Source organism: Oncorhynchus clarkii, unplaced genomic scaffold (genome assembly GCF_045791955.1).
Source record: "Oncorhynchus clarkii lewisi isolate Uvic-CL-2024 unplaced genomic scaffold, UVic_Ocla_1.0 unplaced_contig_8380_pilon_pilon, whole genome shotgun sequence".
Lineage (NCBI taxonomy): Eukaryota > Metazoa > Chordata > Actinopteri > Salmoniformes > Salmonidae > Oncorhynchus > Oncorhynchus clarkii.
The window spans coordinates 299,547-325,246 of NW_027257949.1; the positions used below are offsets into that span (position 1 = coordinate 299,547).

At 44.1% G+C, this 25,700-nt stretch overlaps 1 protein-coding gene across 1 annotated transcript in view; it reads right to left on the bottom strand.

Moving 5' to 3' along the window:
* LOC139394179 (girdin-like) overlaps window positions 1-25,700 on the bottom strand; it is a 49,546-nt gene that overhangs the window by 20,951 nt on the left and 2,895 nt on the right. Inside the window, exons 4-6 of the mRNA XM_071142221.1 lie at window positions 24,394-25,311; window positions 13,141-13,185; window positions 2,818-3,155 (exon numbers count right to left, since the gene is read on the bottom strand). Coding sequence (XP_070998322.1) covers window positions 2,818-3,155; window positions 13,141-13,185; window positions 24,394-25,311 — 1,301 coding nt within the window. The remainder of the gene's footprint in view (window positions 1-2,817; window positions 3,156-13,140; window positions 13,186-24,393; window positions 25,312-25,700) is intronic.

Here is a 25,700-nt window from a genome sequence, read left to right on the forward strand (position 1 = left end):
TGTCTGCCTACGGCGGCCTTTCTCAATAGCAAGGCTATGCTCACTGAGTCTGTACATAGTCGGTACATAGTCAAAGCTTTCCTTCAGTTTGGTCAGTCACAGTGGTCAGGTATTCTGCCACCGTATACTCTCTGTTTAGGGCCAAATAGCATTCTAGATTTTTTGTTATTTCTTTCCAATGTGTCAAGTAATTATAATTGAGTTCTCTCATGATTTGGTTAGGTTTAATTGTGTTGCTGTCCTGAGGCTCTGTGGGGTCTGTTTGTGAACAGAGCCCCGGGACCAGCTTGCATTGGGGACTCTTCTCCAGGTTCATCTCTCTGTAGGTGATGGCTTTGTTATGGAAGGTTTGGGAATCGCTTCCTTTTAGGTGGTTGTAGAATTTAACGACTCTTTTCTGGATATTGATAATTAGCGGGTATCAGCCTAATTCTGTTCTGCATGCAATATTTGGTGTTTTACGTTGTACACAGAGGATATTGTTTGAAGAAATCTGCATGCAGAGTCTCAATTTGATGTTTGTCCCATTTTGTGAAGTCTTGGTTGGTGAGCGGCAACCTCACCAGACCTCACAGCCATAAAGTGCAATAACTGAATAACTGATTCAAGTATTTTTTGCCAGATCCTAATGGGTGTGTCAATTTTATGTTCCTTTTGATGGCTTAGAAGGCCCTTCTTGCCATGACTCTCAGATCCTTCACAGCTTTGTGGAAGTTACCTGTGGCGCTGATGTCTAGACCGAGGTAAGTATAGTTTTTTTGTGTGCTCTAGGGCAACAGTGTCTAGATGGAATTTGTATTTGTGGTCCTGGCGACTGGACCTTTTTTTGGAACACCATTATTTTTGTCTTACTGACATTTACTGTCAGGGCCCAGGTCTGACAGAATCTGTGCAGAAGATCTAGGTGCTGCTGTAGGCCCTCCTCGGTTGGTGACAGAAGCACCAGATCATCAGCAAACATTTGACTTCAGATTCTAGGATGGTGAAGACCGGGGCTGCAGACTGCTCTAGTGCCCTCACCAATTCTTTGATATATATGAAGAGGGAGGGTATTAAGCTGCATCCCTGTCTCTCTCACACCACATAACCAATTGACTAATGTCTATAGTTGTGGAAGAGATTCAACATTGTTAATACATAGTCTTCTCCAAAAAATGTTTTCCAATTTCAAATATTAATTGCACATAGTTAAATCTTTCTGCTGTGAGGGCACACTGTGGTATTTCACTCAATATATATGGGAGTTCATGTAAATTGGGTTTGTTTTCAAGTTCTTTGTGGATTTGTGTTGTCTGATGAAAATATGTGTCTCTAATATGGTCATACATTGGGCAAGAGGTTAGGAAGTGCAGCTCAGTTTCCACCTCATTTTGTGGGCAGTGTGCACATAGCCTGTCTTCTCTTGAGAGCCATGTCTGCCTACGGCGGTCTTTCTCAATAGCAAGGCTATGCTCACTGAGTCTTTACATAGTCACAGCTTTCCTTAAATTTGGGTCAGTCACAGTGGTCAGGTATTCTGCCACTGTGTACTCTCTGTTTAGGTCCAAATAGCGTTCTAGTTTGCTCTGTTTTTTTGTTAATTCTTTCTAATATGTCAAGAAATTATTATTTTGTTTTCTCATGATTTGGTTGGGTCTGATTGTGTTGCTGTCCTGAGGCTCTGTGGGGTCTGTTTGTGTTTGTGAACAGAGCCCCAGGACCAGCTTGCTTAGGGGACTCTTCTCCAGGATATTGATAATTAGTGGGTATCGGCCTAATTCTGCTCTGCATGCATTATTTTGTGTTTTACGTTGTACACAGATGATATTTTTTAAGAATGATGTATGCAGAGTCTCAATTTGATATTTGTCACATTTTGTGAATTCTTGGTTGGTGTCACCAGACCTCACAACCATAAAACTGATTAACCTTTCTTTGGGTTCTAAAACTGATTTTTGTTGCCAGATCCTATTTGGTATGTCAATTTTATTTTCCTTTTGATGGCCCTCCATCTTGCCTTGTCTCTCAGATCGTTCACAGCTTTGTGGAAGTTACCTGTGTCGCTGACGTTTAGATCGAGGGCTGTATAGTTTTTTTGTGTGCTCTAGGGCAACGGTGTCCAGATGGAATTTTTATTCATGTTCCCGGCAACTGAACCTTTTATGGAACACCATAATTTTTGTCTTACTGAGATTTACTGTCAGGGTTCAGGCCTGATAGCATCTGTGCAGAAGATCTAGGTGCTGCCGTAGGCCCTGCTTTGTTGGGGACAGAAGCCCCTGATCATCAGCGAACTGTAGACATTTGACTTCAGATTCTAGTATGGTGAGGACCGGGGCTGCAGACTGTTCTAGAGTGCCTTCGCCAATCCGTTGATATATATGTCGAAGAGGGTGGGGCTTAAGCTGCATCCCTGTCTCACTCTCTCTCTCTGTCTCTCTCTCTCTCTCTCTCTCTCTCTCTCACTCTTTCTCACACACCTGTTTCTCTTGGCTGTTGATGACCACCAGGTCTGCTCCTCTATTTCTGCAGTCCTGTCTGCTCTCCTCCCAGGATTTGTACTCAGTAGAGACGTAATAACAACTGCTACCAATCTTCTTCCATCCGTCCGGACACACTATAAGTTGAACATTTCCTGCTTTAGTCACTTTAATACAACAATTAATTAATTATCAAGCAAACACTCAAGGAAGACGGGTACTAACTAATGGTCATCGTTTTTTTTCTCACATTTTTATTTAATGTAAGTTGAATTTCCTGTTTGTAAGTGACATGTGAACTGATACAGAGACTGTCAAACAGAACAGTCATTAGACAATTTGACTCACCTTTCTCAACTAAAGATTGTTTCAGACGTTCTGTCTCTTTCTGTAGCTGGTCTCTCTCTTTGGTCAGGGTGTTGTATCTAGTCTGTAGCTGGTCTCTCTCTTTGGTCAGGGTGTTGTATCTGGTCTGTAGCTGGTCTCTCTCTTTGGTCAGGGTGTTGTATCTGGTCTGTAACTGGTTTCTCTCTTTGGTCAGCGTGTTGTCGCTAGTCTGTAGCTGGTCTCTCTCTTCGTTCGGGGTGTTGTTGCTAGTCTGTAGCTGGTCTCTCTCTTCAGTAAGGTTGTTTCCGCAGGTCTGTAACTGGTCTCTCTCTTCAGTCAGGGTGTTGGAACTGGTCAATTGGTTTTTCTCTGTGAAACAATATGACCAATGAACAAGGTAACAGTGGAATTTGGTTTACTTTCTGATTTGACTGGAATATAAATGTAATTGATCCCTGGTCATTACACCACTGATGATGAAGAATGTTTGAGTGAGAACATATCAAACTCACGGTAGAGTAACAGGCCTATGATCCAAGCCAGTAGGAGAACACACAGCAGCCCCAAACACACTGCAGCAGCTCCAGAGTATCTCTTCCACCACTGACAAGACACTGAAGCACAAATTATTACCAGAAAAACTTGCTGTATTTGTGTCTAATTTTGTGTCCATTTGCTGTTTGAATCACTGAGGGAAATACACAAGATTGACAAGGGACAGAACACCAGAACTGAGTTCCAGAACCTCACATATTCTACTGCTTGACTTCCAGAACTACTTCCAGAATATTGGCTTAAACATAGTGCAGAGTTCAGGCACCCAAAATGATTGCCGGCACCTATTTCAATCAAAACCAAACGTAATTTGTCATTTGCTTCGTAAACAACAGACTTTTCCAACAATGCAGAGTTAAATATACAACATTGAAAATAGTGACACAATAAATAAATACACAGCGAATAAACAAAGAAGAATAACAAGTCTAAATAACATGGCTACAGAGCATTTGGAACGTTTTCAGACCTCTTGACTTTCTCTACATTTTTTTACGTTACAGACTTATTCTAAAATGGATTCAGTTGTTTTTTCCCTAATCCATAAACATTGTCTTCATCAATCCACACACAGAGCCTTTTAGGTACAATGTTCACTAGTATTCGAGCAACAGCCCAACTCTTATGCTAGTGAACGGGTCAAGATATCCTTCCTGACTGGATGCCTCCGTGCAGCTCGGCCCGTCTCTCTCCAGGGGAGAGGCAGTGGTGAATCAGCACTAGAAGCTGCCTATACTGTGGCCAGGTTGGTCACTTTGTCTCCACTTATTCCCTGCGTCCAGCAAAAGTGGTGGCTCGGCAGTAGTGGGGGACCTACCGTTGAGCCAAATCGCCTGCCCATCTCTCCCCCAGACCCCTGCTTGACGGCGCCCTCGTGTGGCAGAGCCAGGTTCTTCCCCTGCCTGCTCTCATCGACTCAGGCGCCGACGAGAGTTTCCTGGACCGTGGTGTCGTTACCCAGTTGGGCCTGGACTCTGTTCCACTCGATTCACCCCTCGATGCCAACGCTCTCAACGGACAGCTCCTCGCCCGTGTCTGGGAGAGGACCGCCCCTGGCATCCTGCATCTCTCTGGAAACCACCAGGAAAGGATCACTTTCCACATAATCGACTGTCCTCACTCTCCCCTGGTTCTTGGCCATCCATGGTTAAAGTTGCACAACCCTCAGATCGACTGGACCGCTGGAAGGGTAACCACTTGGAATTAATTTTGTCACTAGAATTGTCTACATTCTGCCCTTGCCCCTGCCTTGTCTGTGCCCCATTCCAGAACCTCCTGATCTGTCATCAGTTCCTCCAGAGTATCACGATCTAGCTCCTGTGTTCAGCACCACATCCTGACCTGTCATCAGTTCCTCCAGAGTATCACGATCTAGCTCCTATGTTCAGCAAGCACCGCGTCCTGTCGCTGCCACCTCATCAGCCGTACAACTGCACCATTGTCCTCCAGCCTGGAGCTCCTCTCCCCTGTAGCCAGTTGTATAACCTCTCTCGCCCCAAGCTGGAGGCTATGGAGAGGTACGTCCAGGACTCCCTGGTTGCAGGACTTATCAGGCCTTCTTCCTCCCAGGGGTGGGTGCTGAGTTTTTCTTTGTGAAGAAGGATGGGTCACTGAGGCCTAGACTGAATAACATCAAGAACAAGTATCCTTGCACACTCATCAGTGCCACTGTGTTCACCAGACTGGACCTCCGGAATGGCTACCACCTTGTGCGCATCAGAGAGGGGGACGAGGGGAAAACTGTGTTTAACACACCACTTGGCCACTTTGAGTATTTGGTCATGCCTTTAGGTCTTACTAATGCCCCTGCTGTTTTCCAGAACCTGGTCAATGATGTGCTGAGGGATGTGATTGGACACTTCGTTTTTGTCTTTGTGGATGACGTTCCGATTGTTTTCTAAGGACCCTGAGTCTCACCAGCAGCACTTTCGCCAAGTTCTCCAACGGCTTTTTGTCAAAGCTGAGAAATGTGAGTTCCATGCTTCCTCTGTGTCTTTCCTGTGTTGTATTATTGCACAGGGGGAGTTACGTACGGACCCCACCAAGACATGGCAGTCACAGAGTGGCCTACGCCCTCTAACCCGAAGCAGATATAGCATTTCCTGGAGTTTGCCAATTTTTACAGACGTTTCATCCTCAACTACAGTCGTCTGGCAGCACCTGTCACCACTCTCACCTCCCCCTCCACTCCGTTCCACTGGACCCCTCAACTACAGTCGTCTGGCAGCACCTCTCACCACTCTCACCTCCCCCTCCACTCTGTTCCATTGGACCCCTGAGACAGAGAGAGCGTTCCTGGAACTCATCGCTTCACCTCCACTCCTCACTCAGCCAGACCCAGAACTATAGTTCATCATGGAGGTGGACGCCTCCGACAACGGGGGAGGTGCTGTTCTGTCCCACTCTGATCAGAAGCTCCAAAAATGTGCATTCTTTTCCCGTAAGCTCTCACCTGCAGAGAGGAATTTTGATGTCTGTAATCGGGAACTCCTGGCAGTTAAGCTGCCTCTTGAGGTTTGGTGTCACTGGCTGGAGGGCTCTGTTATCCCTCCCATTCATTGTGTGGATGCAAGCCAGATGGCCGTTCTTCAACGGTAGATTCAATTTCACACTTACTTATCGCCCCGGTTCTAGGAATACCAAGCCTGACGTCCCGCCTGTTCACCACCGACAACATTTGCGAACAGCATCATGTTGTGGGGGTGCTTTGCTGCAGGAGGGACTGGTGCACCCTCATAAAATAAGCTGGCATCACGAGGAAAGAAAATTATGTGGATGTATTGAAGCAACATCTCAAGACATCAGTCAGGAAGTTAAAGCTTGGTCACAAATGGGTCTTCCAAATGGACAATGACCCCAAGCATACTTCCAAAGTTGTGGCAAAATGGCTTAAAGACAACAAAGTCAAGGTATTGGAGTGGCCATCACAAAGCCCTGACCTCAATAACATAGAAAAGTTGTGGGCAGAACTGAAAAAGCTTGTGCGAGCAAGGAGGCCTACAAACCTGACTCAATTACCCCAGATCTGTCAGGAGGAATGGGCCAAAATTCACCCAACTTATTGTGAGAAACCTGTGGAAGGCTACCCGAAACGTTTGACCCAAATTAAACAATGTAAATGCAATGCTACCAAATACTAATTGAGTGTATGTAAACTTCTGATCCACTGGGAATGTGATGAAAGAAATAAAAGCTGAGATAAATCATTCTCTCTACTATTATTCTGACATTTCACATTCTTAAAATAAAGTGGTGATCCTAACTGACCTAAGACACGGAATTTTTACAAGGATTAAATGTCAGTAATTGTGAAAAACTGAGTTTAAATGTATTTGGCTATGGTGTATGTAAACTTCTGACTTCAACTGTATATAGATATATATATATTTAGCATTTGGCATTTCTGCTATATATATATATATATAAAATGAAAATCTGAAATGTCTTTATTCAATAAGTCTTCAACCACTTCAACCTAAATAAGCTCATGAATCATTTGCTTAACCTCTAGCACTTAGCCATCCCGGATCCGGGATCGTGAATACAGCCTCAAGCTCATTACCATAACGCAACGTTAACTATTCATGAAAATCGCAAATGAAATGAAATAAATATGCTAGCTCTCAAGCTTAGCCTTTTGTTAACAACACTGTCATCTCAGATTTTCAAAATATGCTTCTCAATCATAGGAAAACAATAATTTGTGTAACAGTAGCTAGCTAGCGTAGCATTTCGCGTTAGCGTTAGCATTCAGCAGGCGACATTTTCACAAAAACCAGAAAAGCATTCAAACAAAATCATTTACCTTTGAAGAACTTCAGATGTTTTCAATGAGGAGACTCTGATAGATAGTAAATGTTCAGTTTTTCCTGAAAGATTATTTGTTTAGGAGAAATCGCTCCGTTTGGTGCGTCACTTTTGGCTACCAAAAAAAAACGAAAATCCAGTCATCAAAACGCCAAACTTTTTTCCAAATTAACTCCATAATATCGACTGAAACATGGCAAACGTTGTTTAGAACCAATCCTCAAGGTGTTTTTCACATATCTCTTCGATGATATATCGTTCGTGGAAGTGTGCTTTCTCTCCTGAATCCCAGGAGAAAATGCCCGCACCTGAAGATTACGCACCAATTTAGACAAAGGACACCGGGCGGACCCCTGGAAAATGTAGTCTCTTATGGCCAATCTTCCAATGATATGCCTACAAATACGTCACAATGCTGCAGACATCTTGAAGAAACGACAGAAAGGGCAGGTTCGTTCGTGGTGCATTCACAGCCATATAAGGAGACAATGGAAAACAGAGCTTCAGAAATTCTGCTCATTTCCTGTTTGAAGTTTCATCTTGGTTTCGCCTGTAGCATGAGTTCTGTGGCACTCACAGATAATATCTTTGCAGTTTTGGAAACGTCAGACTGTTTTCTTTCCAAAGCTGTCAATTATATGCATAGTTGAGCATCTTTTCGTGACAAAATATTGCGCTTAAAAAGGGAACGTTTTTTTATCCAATAATGAAATAGCGCCCCCATAGACTCAACTGGTTTTAACATGTCACATAATAAGTTGCAATGAATCACTTTGTGTGCAATTATAGTGATTAACCCTCCAGAGTCTAAGCCGGGGGTGGTGGGGGAGGGTTTGAGCCGTGGGAGATGGGAGGGTCTAAGCCGGGGGAGTGGGGGATGGTCTGAGCCGGGGGAGGTGGGGGAGGGTTTGAGCCGTGGGAGATGGGAGAGTCTAAGCCGGGGGTGGTGGGGGAGGGTCTGAGCGGTGGGAGATGGGAGGGTCTAAGCCGGGGGAGTGGGGGAGGGTCTGAGCCGTGGGAGATGGGAGGGTCTAAGCCGGGGGAGGTGGGAGGGTCTAAGCCGGGGGAGGTGGGGGAGGGTTTGAGCCGTGGGAGATGGGAGGGTCTAAGCCGGGGGTGGTGGGGGAGGGTCTGAGCCGGGGGTGGTGGGGGAGGGTTTGAGCCGACATATGGAATAGTTTTAAGATACCAAGGATTATTTAGCTATTTGATTTATAGTTTCAAAAAAATTATTGAAAAAAAATGATTGCATGATGCATTGAATTTGGCATTTCTGCTATTAGCCCATAGAAACACATTGAATAACAGGTAGTCATTACTGCTATTAGCCCATAGAAACACATTGAATAACAGATAGTCATTACTGTTATTAGCCAATAGAAACACATTGAATAACAGATAGTCATTACTGCTATTAGCCAATAGAAACACATTGAACAACAGATAGTCATTACTGCTATTAGCCAATAGAAACACATTGAATAACAGATAGTCATTACTGTTATTAGCCAATAGAAACACATTGAATAACAGATAGTCATTACTGCTATTAGCCAATAGAAACACATTGAATAACAGATAGTCATTACTGTTATTAGCCCATAGAAACACATTGAATAACAGATAGTCATTACTGCTATTAGCCAATAGAAACACATTGAATAACAGATAGTCATTACTGCTATTAGCCCATAGAAACACATTGAATAACAGACAGTCATTACTGCTATTAGCCAATAGAAACACATTGTCCTTACTGCTATTAGCCCATAGAAACACATTGAATAACAGATAGTCATTACTGCTATCAGCCAATAGAAACACATTGAATAACAGATAGTCATTACTGCTATTAGCCAATAGAAACACATTGAATAACAGATTCACTACGTGGAACAACAGATTGTCATTACTGCTATTAGCCAATAGAAACACATTGAACAACAGATAGTCATTACTGCTATTAGCCAATAGAAACACATTGAATAACAGATAGTCATTACTGCTATTAGCCAATAGAAACACATTGTCCTTACTGCTATTAGCCAATAGAAACACATTGAATAACAGGTAGTCATTACTGCTATTAGCCAATAGAAACACATTGAATAACAGATAGTCATTACTGCTATTAGCCAATAGAAACACATTGAATAACAGATAGTCATTACTGCTATTAGCCAATAGAAACACATTGAACAACAGATAGTCAGAAGGAAGTTTGTTCTGAAGTGTCTGTCCTCTATCTGAGAGATATTAGAAAGATCAGGAATCATTTTATTATTATTTTTTTGCATGTATGTATCCCCTTATATAATAAATAACTAAAATAAATTATCTCCCTATATACGTCCACTAAATATATATATAAACTGCTGTTCACAAATGCTCTCCATCCAACCTCACTGAGCTCGAGCTGTTTTGCAAGGAGGAATGGGAAAAAATGTCAGTCTCTCGATGTGCAAAACTGATAGAGACATACCCCAAGCGACTTACAGCTGTAATCGCAGCAAAAGGTGGCGCTACAAAGTATTAACTTAAGGGGGCTGAATAATTTTGCACGCCCAATTTTTTAGTTTTTGATTTGTTAAAAAAGTTTGAAATATCCAATAAATGTCGTTCCACTTCATGATTGTGTCCCACTTGTTGTTGATTCTTCACAAAAAAATACAGTTTTATATCTTTATGTTTGAAGCCTGAAATGTGGCAAAAGGTCGCAAAGTTCAAGGGGGCTGAATACTTTCGCAAGGCACTGTATAGACTTCCATTCACTTTTTTTTTAGTGGTACTGTGGACCTTCAGAGTCGTGTGAGGCTTGTGGACGTCCTAAATGGAGAACCCATCACGTTTGTGAGAGTTTCATCTTTCAATAGAGCATTATAGTTTGTAGGTCATAATAAGATTTTGAGAAAAGACCGATTCCCTTTTTTGTACGGAACACAGGGGGGCAATCCAACACAACACATTACTGAGTACTTCTCTCAACATTTTTAATCATAGTGGTGGCTGCATCATGTGCATCAGTATGCTTGTAATTTTTAAGGACTGGGTAGTTTTTTCAGGATAAAATAAAATCATAGAATTGAGCTAAAGCACAGGAAATATCCAAGAAGAAAACCTGTTTCAGTCTGCTTTCCACCAGACAACCTACAACACAAGGCCACATCTACACTGGAGTTTGCAAAGTTACAGTTGTGATTGAAATCTTCTTGCAAACCTATGGTAAGACTTCAAAATGGTTGCCAACTAATGATCAACAACTAATTTGACAGAGCTTGAAGAATTTTGAAAATAATAAATGGGCAAATATTGTACAATCCAGGTGTACAAAGCTCTTAGAGACTCACCCAGAGACTCACAGCTGTAATCGCTGCCAAAGGAGATTCTAACATGTATTGACTTGGGTGTGAATATTTATGTAAATGAGAACTGTGTGTGTGTGTGTGTGTGTGTGTGTGTGTGTGTGTGTGTGTGTGTGTGTGTGTGTGTGTGTGTGTGTGTGTGTGTGTGTGTGTGTGTGTGTGTGTGTGTGTGTTGGGGTGTAAGTGTGTGTCAGCATCTAGCAATACACCAGGTTAAACTGTTACCTGAATGTTGATCACCAACTCCATCCTTCTTGCAGGGCATGATGGGTCTTTCGTTGTTGTATATTTGATCATTAATGTCCATGGTCTCTATTTTATTTATTTTATACTTTTTTTTGCCACTAAATCCATCGCAGTTTTCATAGATTTCCTCTGACATCTTTACACATGTGTGTTGAAATGCAGTGGAACTTCCACTGTTGTATCTTCTACTGTTGTAACTTCTACTGCTGTAACTTCTACTGTTGTAACTTCTACTGTTGTATCTTCTACTGTTGTATCTTCTACTGTTGTAACTTCTACTGTTGTAACTTCTACTGTTGTAACTTCTACTGTTGTATCTTCTACTGTTGTAAAGTCTGCTGTGATCTCAGTTGTAGGTTTGTGTCTGTTCGCTGCACAGCTGGAGTCTCTGTGTGACTCAGTCTAATGTCAGAGACAGTTTTAACTGTCAACCTCATTAAAGGGGAAACTGTCTAACCAATAGTACGACACTAACCACCACCATGTGACCACAGACTTATTTTCTGAAAACCATGTTTGTTTATCACAGTGAAGATTAGTTTGTATATTTAGTTTCTGTTAGTTTAGTTTACAACAGTGAAGATTAGTTGTATATTTAGTTTATATTAGTTTTGTTTACCACAGTGAAGATTAGTTGTATATTTAGTTGTATATTAGGTTAGTTAACTACAGTATAGATTAGTTTGTATATTTAGTTTATATTAGTTTAGTTTACTACAGTGTACATACATGTGATTAAAGCATTGAAGTGACAATATATTCACATGGAGTAAAATGGGACCCTGTGAATTCACACGTCACAGACCATGAGTGTAGTTTAGAGAGGTTACGTAGCACTACACAGCTGATTCTAGTAATCAAAGATTGAGGATGAATTAATTATTATCTTTGTAGTGTTGTGTCAAAAAACTAAAACATGCACCTCTTGGGGGTTCCCAGGACCGAGTTTTGGGGAAAGCTGTGTTACTTGCAATCTGTGGGCGGCCATCAATGGCCATGTAGAGTTTTATAAACTATGTCTCCTGTGTGACATGGACACCAGAGATAATAGTTATTCAGAGATGTCTCTGTCTTTCTCAGAGAGGGCCTGAGATCTATATTTACTGTCTCCTGTGTGACATGGACACCAGAGATAATAGTTATTCAGAGATGTCTCTATCTTTCTCAGAGAGGGCCTGAGATCTATATTTACTGTCTCCTGTGTGACATGGACACCAGAGATAATAGTTATTCAGAGATGTCTCTATCTTTCTCAGAGAGGGCCTATGGTCTATATTTACTGTCTCCTGTGTGACATGGGCACCAGAGATAATAGTTATTCAGAGATGTCTCTATCTTTCTCAGAGAGGACCTATGGTCTATATTTACTGTCTCCTGTGTGACATGGGCACCAGAGATAATAGTTATTTAGAGACCTTTACTCACACTTCTCCTTTCCTCTTCCGGGGAGGGAGGGGGGTCTAAATGTCTCTCTCTCCTTCCATATCTGTCTCGCTGTCTCTCTCTGTATCTCCCTCTCATACTGCTACAACCTGTCTAACTCTTCACACTGCTACAACGTGATAGCTGCAGGACATAAACAACAGAGGAGTCTAGTCTAACTCTTCACACTGCTACAACCTGATAGCTGCAGGATCTAAACAGCAGAGAAGTCTAATGATTTCTCTGCTGTCTCAGTGAGAAGAGTTACTCAGAGATATGTGTTAGACTGTATGTCTGCATCTGTCTCAGTGAGAAGAGTTACTCAGAGATATGTGGTAGACTGTTTGTCTGCATCTGTCTCAGTGAGAAGAGTTACTCAGAGATATGTGTTAGACTGTTTGTCTGCATCTGCCTCAGAGGGTTTTCAGTGGTGATGTCATTCACACCATTTGAAACTCAGTCGGTCCACTTCCTGTTATATTTTAAGCAGTGGTTTAATCTGAAACTCTGATATGATGTTTAAAACAACAGCAGGGTGAACAGTAGCTCAATGCAAGACGGTGAACTCACAAAGAATAACTGTTGTCTCCTTTGTGACATGGACACCAGAGAGAATAGTTATTCAGAGATGTCTCTGTCTTTCTCAGAGAGAGCCTGAGATCTATATTTACTGTCTCCTGTATGACATGAACACCAGAGAGAATATTTATTCAGAGATGTCTCTATCTTTTTTCAGGGAGGGCCTATGGTCTACAATTACTCTCACTTCTCCTTCCCTCTTCCTCATTATCTATCTACATCAAAACAAGCTGGCAGACAATAAGTGCACAAAACACTACCAGCTCACTGTTTATCAGAGGATAAGAAGTGTGAAGGAGTCCTGTGTGTAATTCCTCCCTTCCTTCATCAGTAATAAGGGGTGTGTCTAAGGAGTCCTGTGTGTAAATCCCCTGTTCCTTGACCAGTAATAAGTGTGTGTGTGTGTGTCTGTGTGCGTGTGCGTGTGTGTGCGTCCTGTTCCTTTTACAGTAATAAGGGGTGTGTCTGAGGAGTCCTGTGTGTAGTGCCTCTCTTCCTTCACCAGTAATAACGGTGTGTGTGTGAATAGGAGAGAGAGAAAGAGGAAGTGAGAGGTTGAAAATGTGTGTGTTCTTGGTTACCATCCTCGTCTCGGTCATTTCCCCAGACCAGCTGTTATCAGGGAAGCCTTCAGTGGGGGTCAAGGTATACATTACAGTCTACACACCTCACACCCTCACATACACACACTCACACCTCACACACTCACACCTCACACACTCACACCCTCACACACTCACACCTCACACCCTCACACACTCACACACTCACATACACACCTCACATACACACCCTCACACCTCACACACTCACACACTCACATACACACCTCACATACACACCTCACACATACACACTCACACCTCACACACTCACACACATACACACCTCACATACACACCTCACACCCTCACACACTCACACCTCACACACTCACACACTCACATACACACCTCACATACACACCTCACACACTCACACCTCACACACTCACACCTCACATACACACCTCACACATACACACTCACATACACACACTCACACACACACACACTCACACACTCACACACTCACATACACACACTCACATACACACACTCACACACTCACATACACACACTCACACACTCACACACTCACACACACACACACACACACTCACACACTCACACACTCACACACTCACACACTCACACATTTTAAATAAATAGTATTTAAATAGTTCTGTTAACATAAAGAACATTATATGTGCCTGATTTGCATAAACACACGTGGTAGATTCGCATATATGAATAAATGTGCGTAAAAATTGGGAGGAGTATGACTGCAACCACTCAACACTTTGCTCTATCTAACTGCACTCACCTGCGCTGTCTAGAATGTCTCAGTCATCACCGTGTTGTCACCCTCTCTGTCTTCCCTCTTTACAGTCACCTGTGTTGTTTCATTAAGAACTTTGTTGTCATGTTCTCCTGTGTTTTTTCATTAAGAACTTTGTTGTCATGTTCTCTTGTGTTGTTTCATTAAGAACTTTGTTGTCATGTTCTCTTGCTTAATTCAACAAGTGTGTCAGTGAGGGGATTTGTTTATCTGGCCCGGGTTACCACGGTACCCAGGTGGGAGGAGTTTCCCTCCTAGGCGTGAGCCCAGGTTACCCAGGTGGGGAGAGTTTGAACCGGGGGGGGGGGGGGGGAAGTGATTTGCATTCATCTTGGAGCAGGGCTGCCGCCTGGGCGTGAGCCAGGTGCTCCGCTTTGGAAAGATGTTATGTAAATTAAGCGGAGTGGAGTAATGAGTAGCATTCTGTGTTTTCATAAAAAAGTGATTGATTTTGATGAGAACGATTTATCTTCTCAATTAATTAAAACGTTTATTTTATGGAAAAGAGATGCACCTGGCTGCCTTGATGACAACATGGTATTTACAGCAGGTCACCTGACGCCCAACGAACAGATACGAAGGGCCTCTCCTGTTACACTGACCGGGGAGGAGGGGTCTGTTGGTGAGGGGGGGGGGGTGTCTGTTGGGGAGGAGGGGGAGTGATTGATTTTGATAAGAACGATTTATCTGCCTTCCCAATTCATTAAAACTTTTATTTCATGGAAAAGAGATGTCTCTGGGCGATGCAGCTAGCTGCCTTGATGACAACATGACCGAGCGGCACAGATTACAGTTTGAGTTGAGTTGAGCGTTCCTCCCTCCCCCGTCGTCGCTCCATTCAACACAGGCCAGCGTAATATAACTTTTCAGAAGTTGCTTTCATTTCAGAGCATCAAGTTTGTAAACATTTAAACCGTATTAAATTCACCCCCCCAAAAAATGTTTTGGTTATAAGTTATATTTCTTCTCTTCTCTCGTTGCGAGACGGCGAGACGGTGGGTTAAATCCCAGACTAAGATTTTGTCAGGTAATTACAAACCTTTTTACAGTCGCAACGTTACCAGGGGAAACCTACAGGCACAAGCAAGAGGATAGATTTGGATAGAAAACACTCTGAGGTTTCTAAAACTGTTTGAATTATGTATAACAGAACTTATGTAGCAGGCAAAACCCCGAGTACTAACTTTTCAGATTTTTTTTTCTTTTTCTTTCCCCTCTCCGTTCACTAAATTGTCTTTGCCATTGGATATTTAATAGGAACCTATTTTCAGTTCCTACCGCTTCCACACGATGTCGCCAGTCTTTGGAATATGGTTGAGGTTATTCCTTTGCGCTATGAAGAAGTAGGCCAACTCGGAACTGGGGACACTTTTGTGAGTTGCGCAAGACGTGAAAAGCAGAGCTGGTTTCTTTCCGTTCATGTATTGAATACAGATTGCCCCGTCTACAATTTCATCGATTATTAACGTTTAAAAATACCTAACGTTGTATTAGGAAAGTAGTTTGAAATATTTTGGCAGCCTGCCTTGACACCCAGCCCACCTGCCTGACCATTCAACCTGCCTTGACACTGAGCCCACCTGCCTGACAATTCAGCCTGCCTTGACCTCGAGCCTGTCTGCCTGACCATTCAGCCTGCCCTAACACTGAGCCCACCTGCCTGACCATTCAGCCTGTCCTTGACACTGAGCCCAACTGCCTGACCATTCAGCCTGCCCTTGACACCCAGACCACCTGCCTGACCATTCAGCCTGCCTTGACACTGAGCCCACCTGCCTGACCATTCAGCCTGCCTTGACACTGAGCCCACCTGCCTGACCATTCAGCCTGCCTTGACACTGAGCCCACCTGCTTGACCATTCAGCCTGCCCTTGACACTGAGCCCACCTGCCTGACCATTCAGCCTGCCTTGACCTCGAGCCTGTCTGCCTGACCATTCAGCCTGCCTTGACACTGAGCCCACCTGCCTGACCATTCAGCCTGCCTTGACCTCGAGGCTGTCTGCCTGACCATTCAGCCTGCCTTGACCTCGAGGCTGTCTCCCCCCACTGTACCTTTCGGACTCTGACCTTGTTTATGAACTTCTGCCTGTCCCTGACCTGCCCATTGCCTAACCCTTGTATTTCAATAAATATCAGAGACTCAAACCTTCTGCCTCCTGTATCTGTCTCTGTCTCTTTGTCATTACACAATGAACTGGTCACGACTCACCCAGCCGACTCAGCCCGGCTCTTCAAAGTTGTCTCCCTGCAGGGAGTCCAATTGAAAAACATGAGGAGCTACTTCAGAGGCTTATGGAAGGTCTCCATACACAGTCGGGACGCCATGACCAGGGTTTTAAGACGTTACTAGAGTAATTCCGTGGACTATCTATCAGAGCAGCATACCACAACGGAGACCCCCCCAAGATGATCATTAATTCCCCTGCCAGTGATGTTTTTGTACAGCCTACCCTGGCTTCCCGTGAACCCTGCTAGACTTCATGTTAGATCAACTGTTATACAGTAGAGAGAACAGTCCTTCTAGACTCCATGTTAGATCAACTATTATACAGTAGAGAACAGTCCTTCTAGACTCCATGTTAGATCAACTATTATATAGTAGAGAACAGTCCTTCTAGACTCCATGTTGGTTCAACTATTATACAGTAGAGAACAGTCCTTCTAGATTCCATGTTAGATCTACTATTATACAGTAGAGAACAGTCCTTCTAGACTCCATGTTAGATCAACTATTATATAGTAGAGAACAGTCCTTCTAGACTCCATGTTAGATCAACTATTATATAGTAGAGAACAGTCCTTCTAGACTCCATATTAGATCAACTATTATACAGTTGAGAACAGTCCATCTAGACTCCATGTTAGATCAACTATTATATAGTAGAGAACAGTCCATCTAGACCCCATGTTAGATCAACTTTTATATAGTGGAGAACAGTCCTTCTAGACTCCATGTTAGATCAACTATTATACAGTAGAGAACAGTCCTTCTAGACCCCATGTTAGATCAACTATTATATAGTAGAGAACAGTCCTTCTAGACTCCATGTTAGATCAACTATTATATAGTAGAGAACAGTCCTTCTAGACTCCATGTTGGTTCAACTATTATATAGTAGAGAACAGTCCATCTAGACCCCATGTTGGATCAACTAGTATATAGTAGAGAACAGTCCTTCCAGACTCCATGTTAGATCAACTATTATACAGTAGAGAACAGTCCTTCTAGACCCCATGTTAGATCAACTATTATATAGTAGAGAACAGTCCTTCTAGACTCCATGTTAGATCAACTATTATATAGTAGAGAACAGTCCTTCTAGACTCCATGTTGGTTCAACTAGTATATAGTAGAGAACAGTCCTTCCAGACTCCATGTTAGATCAACTATTATACAGTAGAGAACAGTCCTTCCAGACTCCATGTTGGATCAACTATTATACAGTAGACAACAGTCCTTCTAGACTCCATTTTGGATCAACTAGTATACAGTAGACAACAGTCCTTCTAGACTCCATGTTGGATCAACTAGTATATAGTAGAGAACAGTCCTTCTAGACTCCATGTTGGATCAACTAGTATACAGTAGACAACAGTCCTTCTAGACTCCATGTTGGATCAACTAGTATATAGTAGAGAACAGTCCTTCTAGACTCCATGTTGGATCAACTAGTATATAGTAGAGAACAGTCCTTCTAGACTCCATGTTGGATCAACTAGTATACAGTAGACAACAGTCCTTCTAGACTCCATGTTGGATCAACTAGTATATAGTAGAGAACAGTCCTTCTAGACTCCATGTTGGATCAACTAGTATACAGTAGACAACAGTCCTTCTAGACTCCATGTTGGATCAACTAGTATACAGTAGACAACAGTCCTTCTAGACTCCATGTTGGATCAACTAGTATACAGTAGACAACAGTCCTTCTAGACTCCATGTTGGATCAACTAGTATACAGTAGACAACAGTCCTTCTAGACTCCATGTTGGATCAACTAGTATACAGTAGACAACAGTCCTTCTAGACTCCATGTTGGATCAACTATTATACAGTAGAGAACAGTCCTTCTAGACTCCATGTTAGATCAACTAGTATACAGTAGACAACAGTCCTTCTAGACTCCATTTTGGATCAACTATTATACAGTAGACAACAGTCCTTCTAGACTCCATTTTGGATCAACTAGTATATAGTAGAGAACAGTCCTTCTAGACTCCATTTTGGATCAACTAGTATATAGTAGAGAACAGTCCTTCTAGACTCCATGTTGGATCAACTAGTATATAGTAGAGAACAGTCCTTCTAGACTCCATGTTGGATCAACTAGTATATAGTAGACAACAGTCCTTCTAGACTCCATGTTGGATCAACTAGTATACAGTAGACAACAGTCCTTCTAGACTCCATGTTGGATCAACTAGTATACAGTAGACAACAGTCCTTCTAGACTCCATGTTGGATCAACTAGTATACAGTAGACAACAGTCCTTCTAGACTCCATGTTGGATCAACTAGTATATAGTAGACAACAGTCCTTCTAGACTCCATGTTGGATCAACTAGTATATAGTAGAGAACAGTCCTTCTAGACTCCATGTTGGATCAACTATTATACAGTAGACAACAGTCCTTCTAGACTCCATGTTAGATCAACTAGTATACAGTAGACAACAGTCCTTCTAGACTCCATTTTGGATCAACTAGTATATAGTAGACAACAGTCCTTCTAGACTCCATGTTGGATCAACTATTATATAGTAGAGAACAGTCCTTCTAGACTCCATTTTGGATCAACTAGTAAATAGTAGAGAACAGTCCTTCTAGACTCCATGTTGGATCAACTAGTATATAGTAGACAACAGTCCTTCTAGACTCCATTTTGGATCAACTAGTAAATAGTAGAGAACAGTCCTTCTAGACTCCATGTTGGATCAACTAGTATATAGTAGACAACAGTCCTTCTAGACTCCATTTTGGATCAACTAGTAAATAGTAGAGAACAGTCCTTCTAGACTCCATGTTGGATCAACTAGTATACAGTAGAGAACAGTCCTTCTAGACTCCATTTTGGATCAACTAGTATACAGTAGACAACAGTCCTTCTAGACTCCATGTTGGATCAACTAGTATATAGTAGAGAACAGTCCTTCTAGACTCCATTTTGGATCAACTAGTATACAGTAGACATGTCAGTTCATTGTATTGTTATTGTATTTATTTTGTTTTCTTTTCATTCTCTTGGTTTTATCATGTGTTTGACAAGGTAAACTGCATAAGCAGGAAGTAGTTTGTTATTGGATAGAAGCTAAAGGAGCAACCAAACTGTATCTACCATGTAACATACTGTATCTACCATGTAATATACTGTATCTACTATGTAACATACTGTATTGTAACATACTGTATCTACCATGTAACATACTGTATCTACCATGTAACATACTGTATCTACCATGTAACATATTGTATCTACCATGTAACATACTGTATCTACCATGTAACATTCTGTATCTACCATGTAACATGCTGTATTGTAACATACTGTATCTACAATGTAACATACTGTATTGTAACATACTGTATCTACCATGTAACATATTGTATTGTAACATACTGTTTCTACCATGTAACATACTGTATTGTAACATACTGCATCTACCATGTCAGATACTGTATCTACCATGTAACATATTTGCCCCTTTCATCATATTTTTGCTCTGTGCCTTCGGCATGACGCCTGGATGTGACAAAGACCTTGTATGACAAACGGCCAGTACAATGAGATTTGGAGACGGTGCTTGGTGACGACAGGAAGTAGGTCTTCCTGTCTCAGTTTCTTGTGAAAAGTGCTGAGGGGAGAGCTTTGGCACGGGGGAAGGGGTCTGTGCTCCGTCCGAGAGGATACAGGCCAGGACACGGTGTGATTTGTTGGCTGGCCCCCTGACTGCCACTGGGGACGTGCCCCTAGGTTAGAAGCCCTTTCTTCCCCCCCCCCCCCCCCCCCCCCCCCCCCAGGGGAATCAGTTGAGCGGGTCCCCGATGCGGTAGCAACGAAGGACCGCGTCCCCCACCGTCCACCTCTGTTACTGGAGCCAAACTGTTTGTTACACATCCTGATGGGAGTTTTGTGCTATAGAAAACATTGGTGCCATCGAGTTGTCCTCTCTTTGCCCCGAAGAGAGACGACCAAGGAGAATCCTAGTTAGCAGTACAGAGAGACAACCAAGGAGAATCATATTTAGCAGTTCAGAGAGACAACCAAGGAGAATCCTAGTTAGCAGTACAGAGAGACGACCAAGGAGAATTCTAGTTAGCAGTTCAGAGAGACGACCAAGGAGAATCATATTTAGCAGTGCAGAGAGACTACCAAGGAGATTCATATTTAGCAGTTCAGAGAGACGACCAAGGAGATCCTTAGTTAGCAGTACAGAGAGACTACCAAAGAGAATCCTATTTAGCAGTTCAGAGAGACGACCAAGGAGAATCCTGTTTAGCAGTTCAGAGAGACGACCAACGAGAATCCTAGTTAGCAGTACAGAGAGACGACCAAGGAGAATCATATTTAGCAGTTCAGAGACACGACCAAGGAGAATCCTAGTTAGCAGTTCAGAGAGACAACCAAGGAGAATCCTAGTTAGCAGTTCAGAGAGACGACCAAGGAGAATCATATTTAGCAGTTCAGAGAGACAACCAAGGAGAATCCTAGTTAGCAGTACAGAGAGACGACCAAGGAGAATCCTAGTTAGCAGTTCAGAGAGACGACCAAGGAGAATCATATTTAGCAGTACAGAAAGACTACCAAGGAGATCCTTAGTTAGCAGTACAGAGAGACTACCAAGGAGAATCCTATTTAGAAGTTCAGAGAGACGACCAATGAGAATCCTGTTTAGCAGTTCAGAGAGACGACCAACGAGAATCCTAGTTAGCAGTACAGAGAGACGACCAAGGAGATTCATATTTAGCAGTTCAGAGAGACGACCAAGGAGAATCCTATTTAGCAGTTCAGAGAGACGACCAAGGAGAATCCAATTTACCAGTTCAGACAGAGAACCCAGAAGAATCCTATTTTTTACAGATCCATCTGTATTTATAGGAACAGTCATAGTCCCACCATTCTCCTGTGTCTGATGACCAGGAGTAGAAATACACACAGTTCTCTGCTCCTCCACCATTAGGGTCTTTACTGTTCCAATACCTGTAGAAGAAACAACACAGAATCAGACTGTCCACTGTTCCAATCCCTGTAGAAGAAACAACACAGAATCAGGCTGTCCACTGTTCCAATACCTGTAGGAGAAACAACACATAGAATCAGGCTGTCCACTGTTCCAATACCTGTAGAAGAAACAACACAGAATCAGACTGTCCACTGTTTCAATACCTGTAGGACAAACAACACATAGAATCAGGCTGTCCACTGTTCCAATACCTGTAGGACAAACATAGAATCAGACTGTCCACTGTTCCAATACCTGTAGAAGAAACAACACATAGAATCAGGCTGTCCACTGTTCCAATACATGTAGAAGAAACAACACAGAATCAGACTGTCCACTGTTACAATACCTGTAGAAGAAACAACACAGAATCAGGCTTTCCACTGTTCCAATACCTGTAGAAGAAACAACACAGAATCAGACTGTCCACTGTTCCAATACCTGTAGGACAAACAACACATAGAATCAGGCTGTCCACTGTTCCAATACCTGTAGAAGAAACAACACATATAATCAGGCTGTCCACTGTTCCAATACCTGTAGAAGAAACAACACATATAATCAGGCTGTCCACTCCAAACCTCATACTCCAGACAGTGATGTCATAGTGACACAGAATTCATTAATGTCTTACTTTGTGGTCAGTGGTGTGTCGTCCACCCATTTCCAGGTCCCCTCAGAAACAGAGTCAGTCAGACCAATCCAGACATAGTTCTTTACCCCGCATAACCAATTGACAAATGTCTGTAGTTGTGGGAGAGAGACAACATTGTTAAAACATAGTCATTACTGCTCGTTATCTCTATCTCTCTTTTTTTCTCTCTACGTCACACACACACCTGATCGTCTTCACTCTTGATGACCACCAGGTCTGCTCCTCGATTTCTGCAGTCCTGTCTGCTCTCCTCCCAGGATTTTGTCTCAGTAGAGACGTAGTAACAACTGCTACCAAGCTTCTTCCATCCGTCCGGACACACTATAAGTTGAACATTTCTTGCTTTAGTCACGTTAATACAACAATGAATTAAGTATCAATCAGACAGTCAAGGAAGACGGGACACTAACTAATGGACGGAATGGAAGTCCGGGGGAGGGGAGAGGTCAGAGTGTTACCTGTGAGGGTTAGGGGAGAGGTCAGAGTGTTACCTGTGAGGGGGAGGGGAGAGGTCAACGTGTTACCTGTGAGGGGGAGGGGAGAGGTCAGCGTGTTACCTGTGAGGGGGAGGGGAGAGGTCAGAGTGTTACCTGTGAGGGGGAGGGGAGAGGTCAACGTGTTACCTGTGAGGGGGAGGGGAGAGGTCAGAGTGTTACCTGTGAGGGGGAGGGGAGAGGTCATTCGTGTTACCTGTGAGGGGGAGGGGAGAGGTCAACGTGTTACCTGTGAGGGGGAGGGGAGAGGTCAGCGTGTTACCTGTGAGGGGGAGGGGAGAGGTCAACGTGTTACCTGTGAGGGGGAGGGGAGAGGTCAGCGTGTTACCTGTGAGGGGGAGGGGAGAGGTCAATGTGTTACCTGTGAGGGGCAGGGGAGAGGTCAGCGTGTTACCTGTGAGGGGGAGGGGAGAGGTCAGCGTGTTACCTGTGAGGGGGAGGGGAGAGGTCAGCGTGTTACCTGTGAGGGGGAGGGGAGAGATCAGCGTGTTACCTGTGAGGGGGAGGGGAGAGGTCAACGTGTTACCTGTGAGGGGGAGGGGAGAGGTCAGCGTGTTACCTGTGAGGGGGGGGGGGAGAGGTCAACGTGTTACCTGTGAGGGGGAGGGGAGAGGTCAGCGTGTTACCTGTGAGGGGGAGGGGAGAGGTCAGCGTGTTACCTGTGAGGGGGGGGGGAGAGGTCAACGTGTTACCTGTGAGGGGGAGGGGAGAGGTCAGCGTGTTACCTGTGAGGGGGAGGGGAGAGGTCAGCGTGTTACCTGTGAGGGGGAGGGGAGAGGTCAGCGTGTTATCTGTGAGGGGGAGGGGAGAGGTCAACGTGTTACCTGTGAGGGGGAGGGGAGAGGTCAGCGTGTTACCTGTGAGGGGGAGGGGAGAGGTCAGCGTGTTACCTGTGAGGGGGAGGGGAGAGGTCAGCGTGTTACCTGTGAGGGGGAGGGGAGAGGTCAGCGTGTTACCTGTGAGGGGGAGGGGAGAGGTCAACGTGTTACCTGTGAGGGGGAGGGGAGAGGTCAGCGTGTTACCTGTGAGGGGGAGGGGAGAGGTCAACGTGTTACCTGTGAGGGGGAGGGGAGAGGTCAGCGTGTTACCTGTGAGGGGGAGGGGAGAGGTCAACGTGTTACCTGTGAGGGGGAGGGGAGAGGTCAGCGTGTTACCTGTGAGGGGGAGGGGAGAGGTCAACGTGTTACCTGTGAGGGGGAGGGGAGAGGTCAGCGTGTTACCTGTGAGGGGGAGGGGAGAGGTCAACGTGTTACCTGTGAGGTGGAGGGGAGAGGTCAGCGTGTTATCTGTGAGGGGGAGGGGAGAGGTCAACGTGTTACCTGTGAGGGGGAGGGGAGAGGTCAGCGTGTTACCTGTGAGGGGGAGGGGAGAGGTCAGCGTGTTACCTGTGAGGGGGAGGGGAGAGGTCAGCGTGTTACCTGTGAGGGGGAGGGGAGAGGTCAGCGTGTTACCTGTGAGGGGGAGGGGAGAGGTCAACGTGTTACCTGTGAGGGGGAGGGGAGAGGTCAGCGTGTTACCTGTGAGGGGGAGGGGAGAGGTCAACGTGTTACCTGTGAGGGGGAGGGGAGAGGTCAACGTGTTACCTGTGAGGGGGAGGGGAGAGGTCAGCGTGTAACCTGTGAGGGGGAGGGGAGAGGTCAGCGTGTTACCTGTGAGGGGGAGGGGAGAGGTCAGCGTGTTACCTGTGAGGGGGAGGGGAGAGGTCAATGTGTTACCTGTGAGGGGGAGGGGAGAGGTCAACGTGACTAATGGACGGTTCCGGAAGTCCGCTTTATTCTCACATATTTCCTTAAATGGAAGTAGAATTGCCTGTTTGTACGTGTCATGTGAACTGATAACAGAACAGTCGTTAGCCAATTTCACTCACCTTTCTGAACTAAAGAATGTTTCAGACATTCTGCCTCTTTTTGTAGCTGGTCTCTTTCTTCAGTCAGGCTGTTGTTGTTAGTCTGTATCTGGTCTCTTCCTGCAGTCGGGGTGTTGCAGCTGGTCTGTAGCCGGTCTCTCTGTTTGGTCAGGGTGTTATAATTGGTCTGCAGCTGGTCTCTTTCTGCAGTAAGGGTGTTGTTACTGGTCTGGAGCTGGTCTCTCTCTTTGGTCAGGGTGTTGTAGCTGGTCTGTAATTGGTCTCTCTCTTTGGTCAGGGAGTTGTAGCTGGTCTGTAGCTGGTCTCTCTGTTTGGTCAGGGTGTTGTAGCTGGTCTGCAGCTGGTCTCTTTCTGCAGTAAGGGTGTTGTTACTGGTCTGCAGCTGGTCTCTCTCTTTGGTCAGGGTGTTGTAGTTGGTCTGTAGCTGGTCTCTCTCTTTGGTCAGGGTGTTGTAGCTGGTCTGTATCTGGTCTTTCTCTTTGGTCAGGTTGTTGGAACTGGTCTGTAGCTGGTCTCTCTCTTTGGTCAGGGTGTTGGAACTGGTCTGTAGCTGGTCTCTCTCTTCGGTCAGGGTGTTGTAGCTGGTCTGTAGCTGGTCTCTCTCTTTGGTCAGAGTGTTGTAGCTGGTCTGTAGCTGGTCTCTCTCTTTGGTCAGGGTGTTGTAGCTGGTCTGTAGCTGGTCTCTCTCTTTGGTCAGGGTGTTGTATCTGGTCTGTAGCTGGTCTCTCTCTTTGGTCAGCATGTTGTTGCTAGTCTGTAGCTGGTCTCTCTCTTTGGTCAGGGTTTTGTAGCTGGTCTGTAGCTGGTCTCTCACTTTGGTCGGGGTGTTGTAGCTGGTCTGTATCTGGTCTCTCTCTTTGGTCAGGGTGTTGAAACTGGTCTGTAGCTGGTCTCTCTCTTTGGTCAGGGTGTCGAAACTGGTCAATTGGTTTCTCTCTGTGAAATAATACAATCAACAACCAAGATAAAAGTGGAAAAGTTAATGAGACATGACCCAGACTGATGTCAATTTCAATTTCAGTCAATTCAGGAAGTACACTGGAATAATTTTCAATTAGAAACGTGTGGAATTGGAATTTGGTGTTTTTTCTGAATTAAATTGAATGGTATTGAAATGTAATTGATCCCTGGTCATTACACCACTGATGATGAAGAATGTTTGAATGAGAACATATCAAACTCACGGGAGAGTAACAGGCCTATGATCCAAGCCAGTAGGAGAACACACAGCAGCCCCAGACACACTGCAGCAGTTGGGAAATGTCTCTTCCACCTCCAAAGATACACTGAAGTACATATCATTATCATTAGAACTTGATCAATGT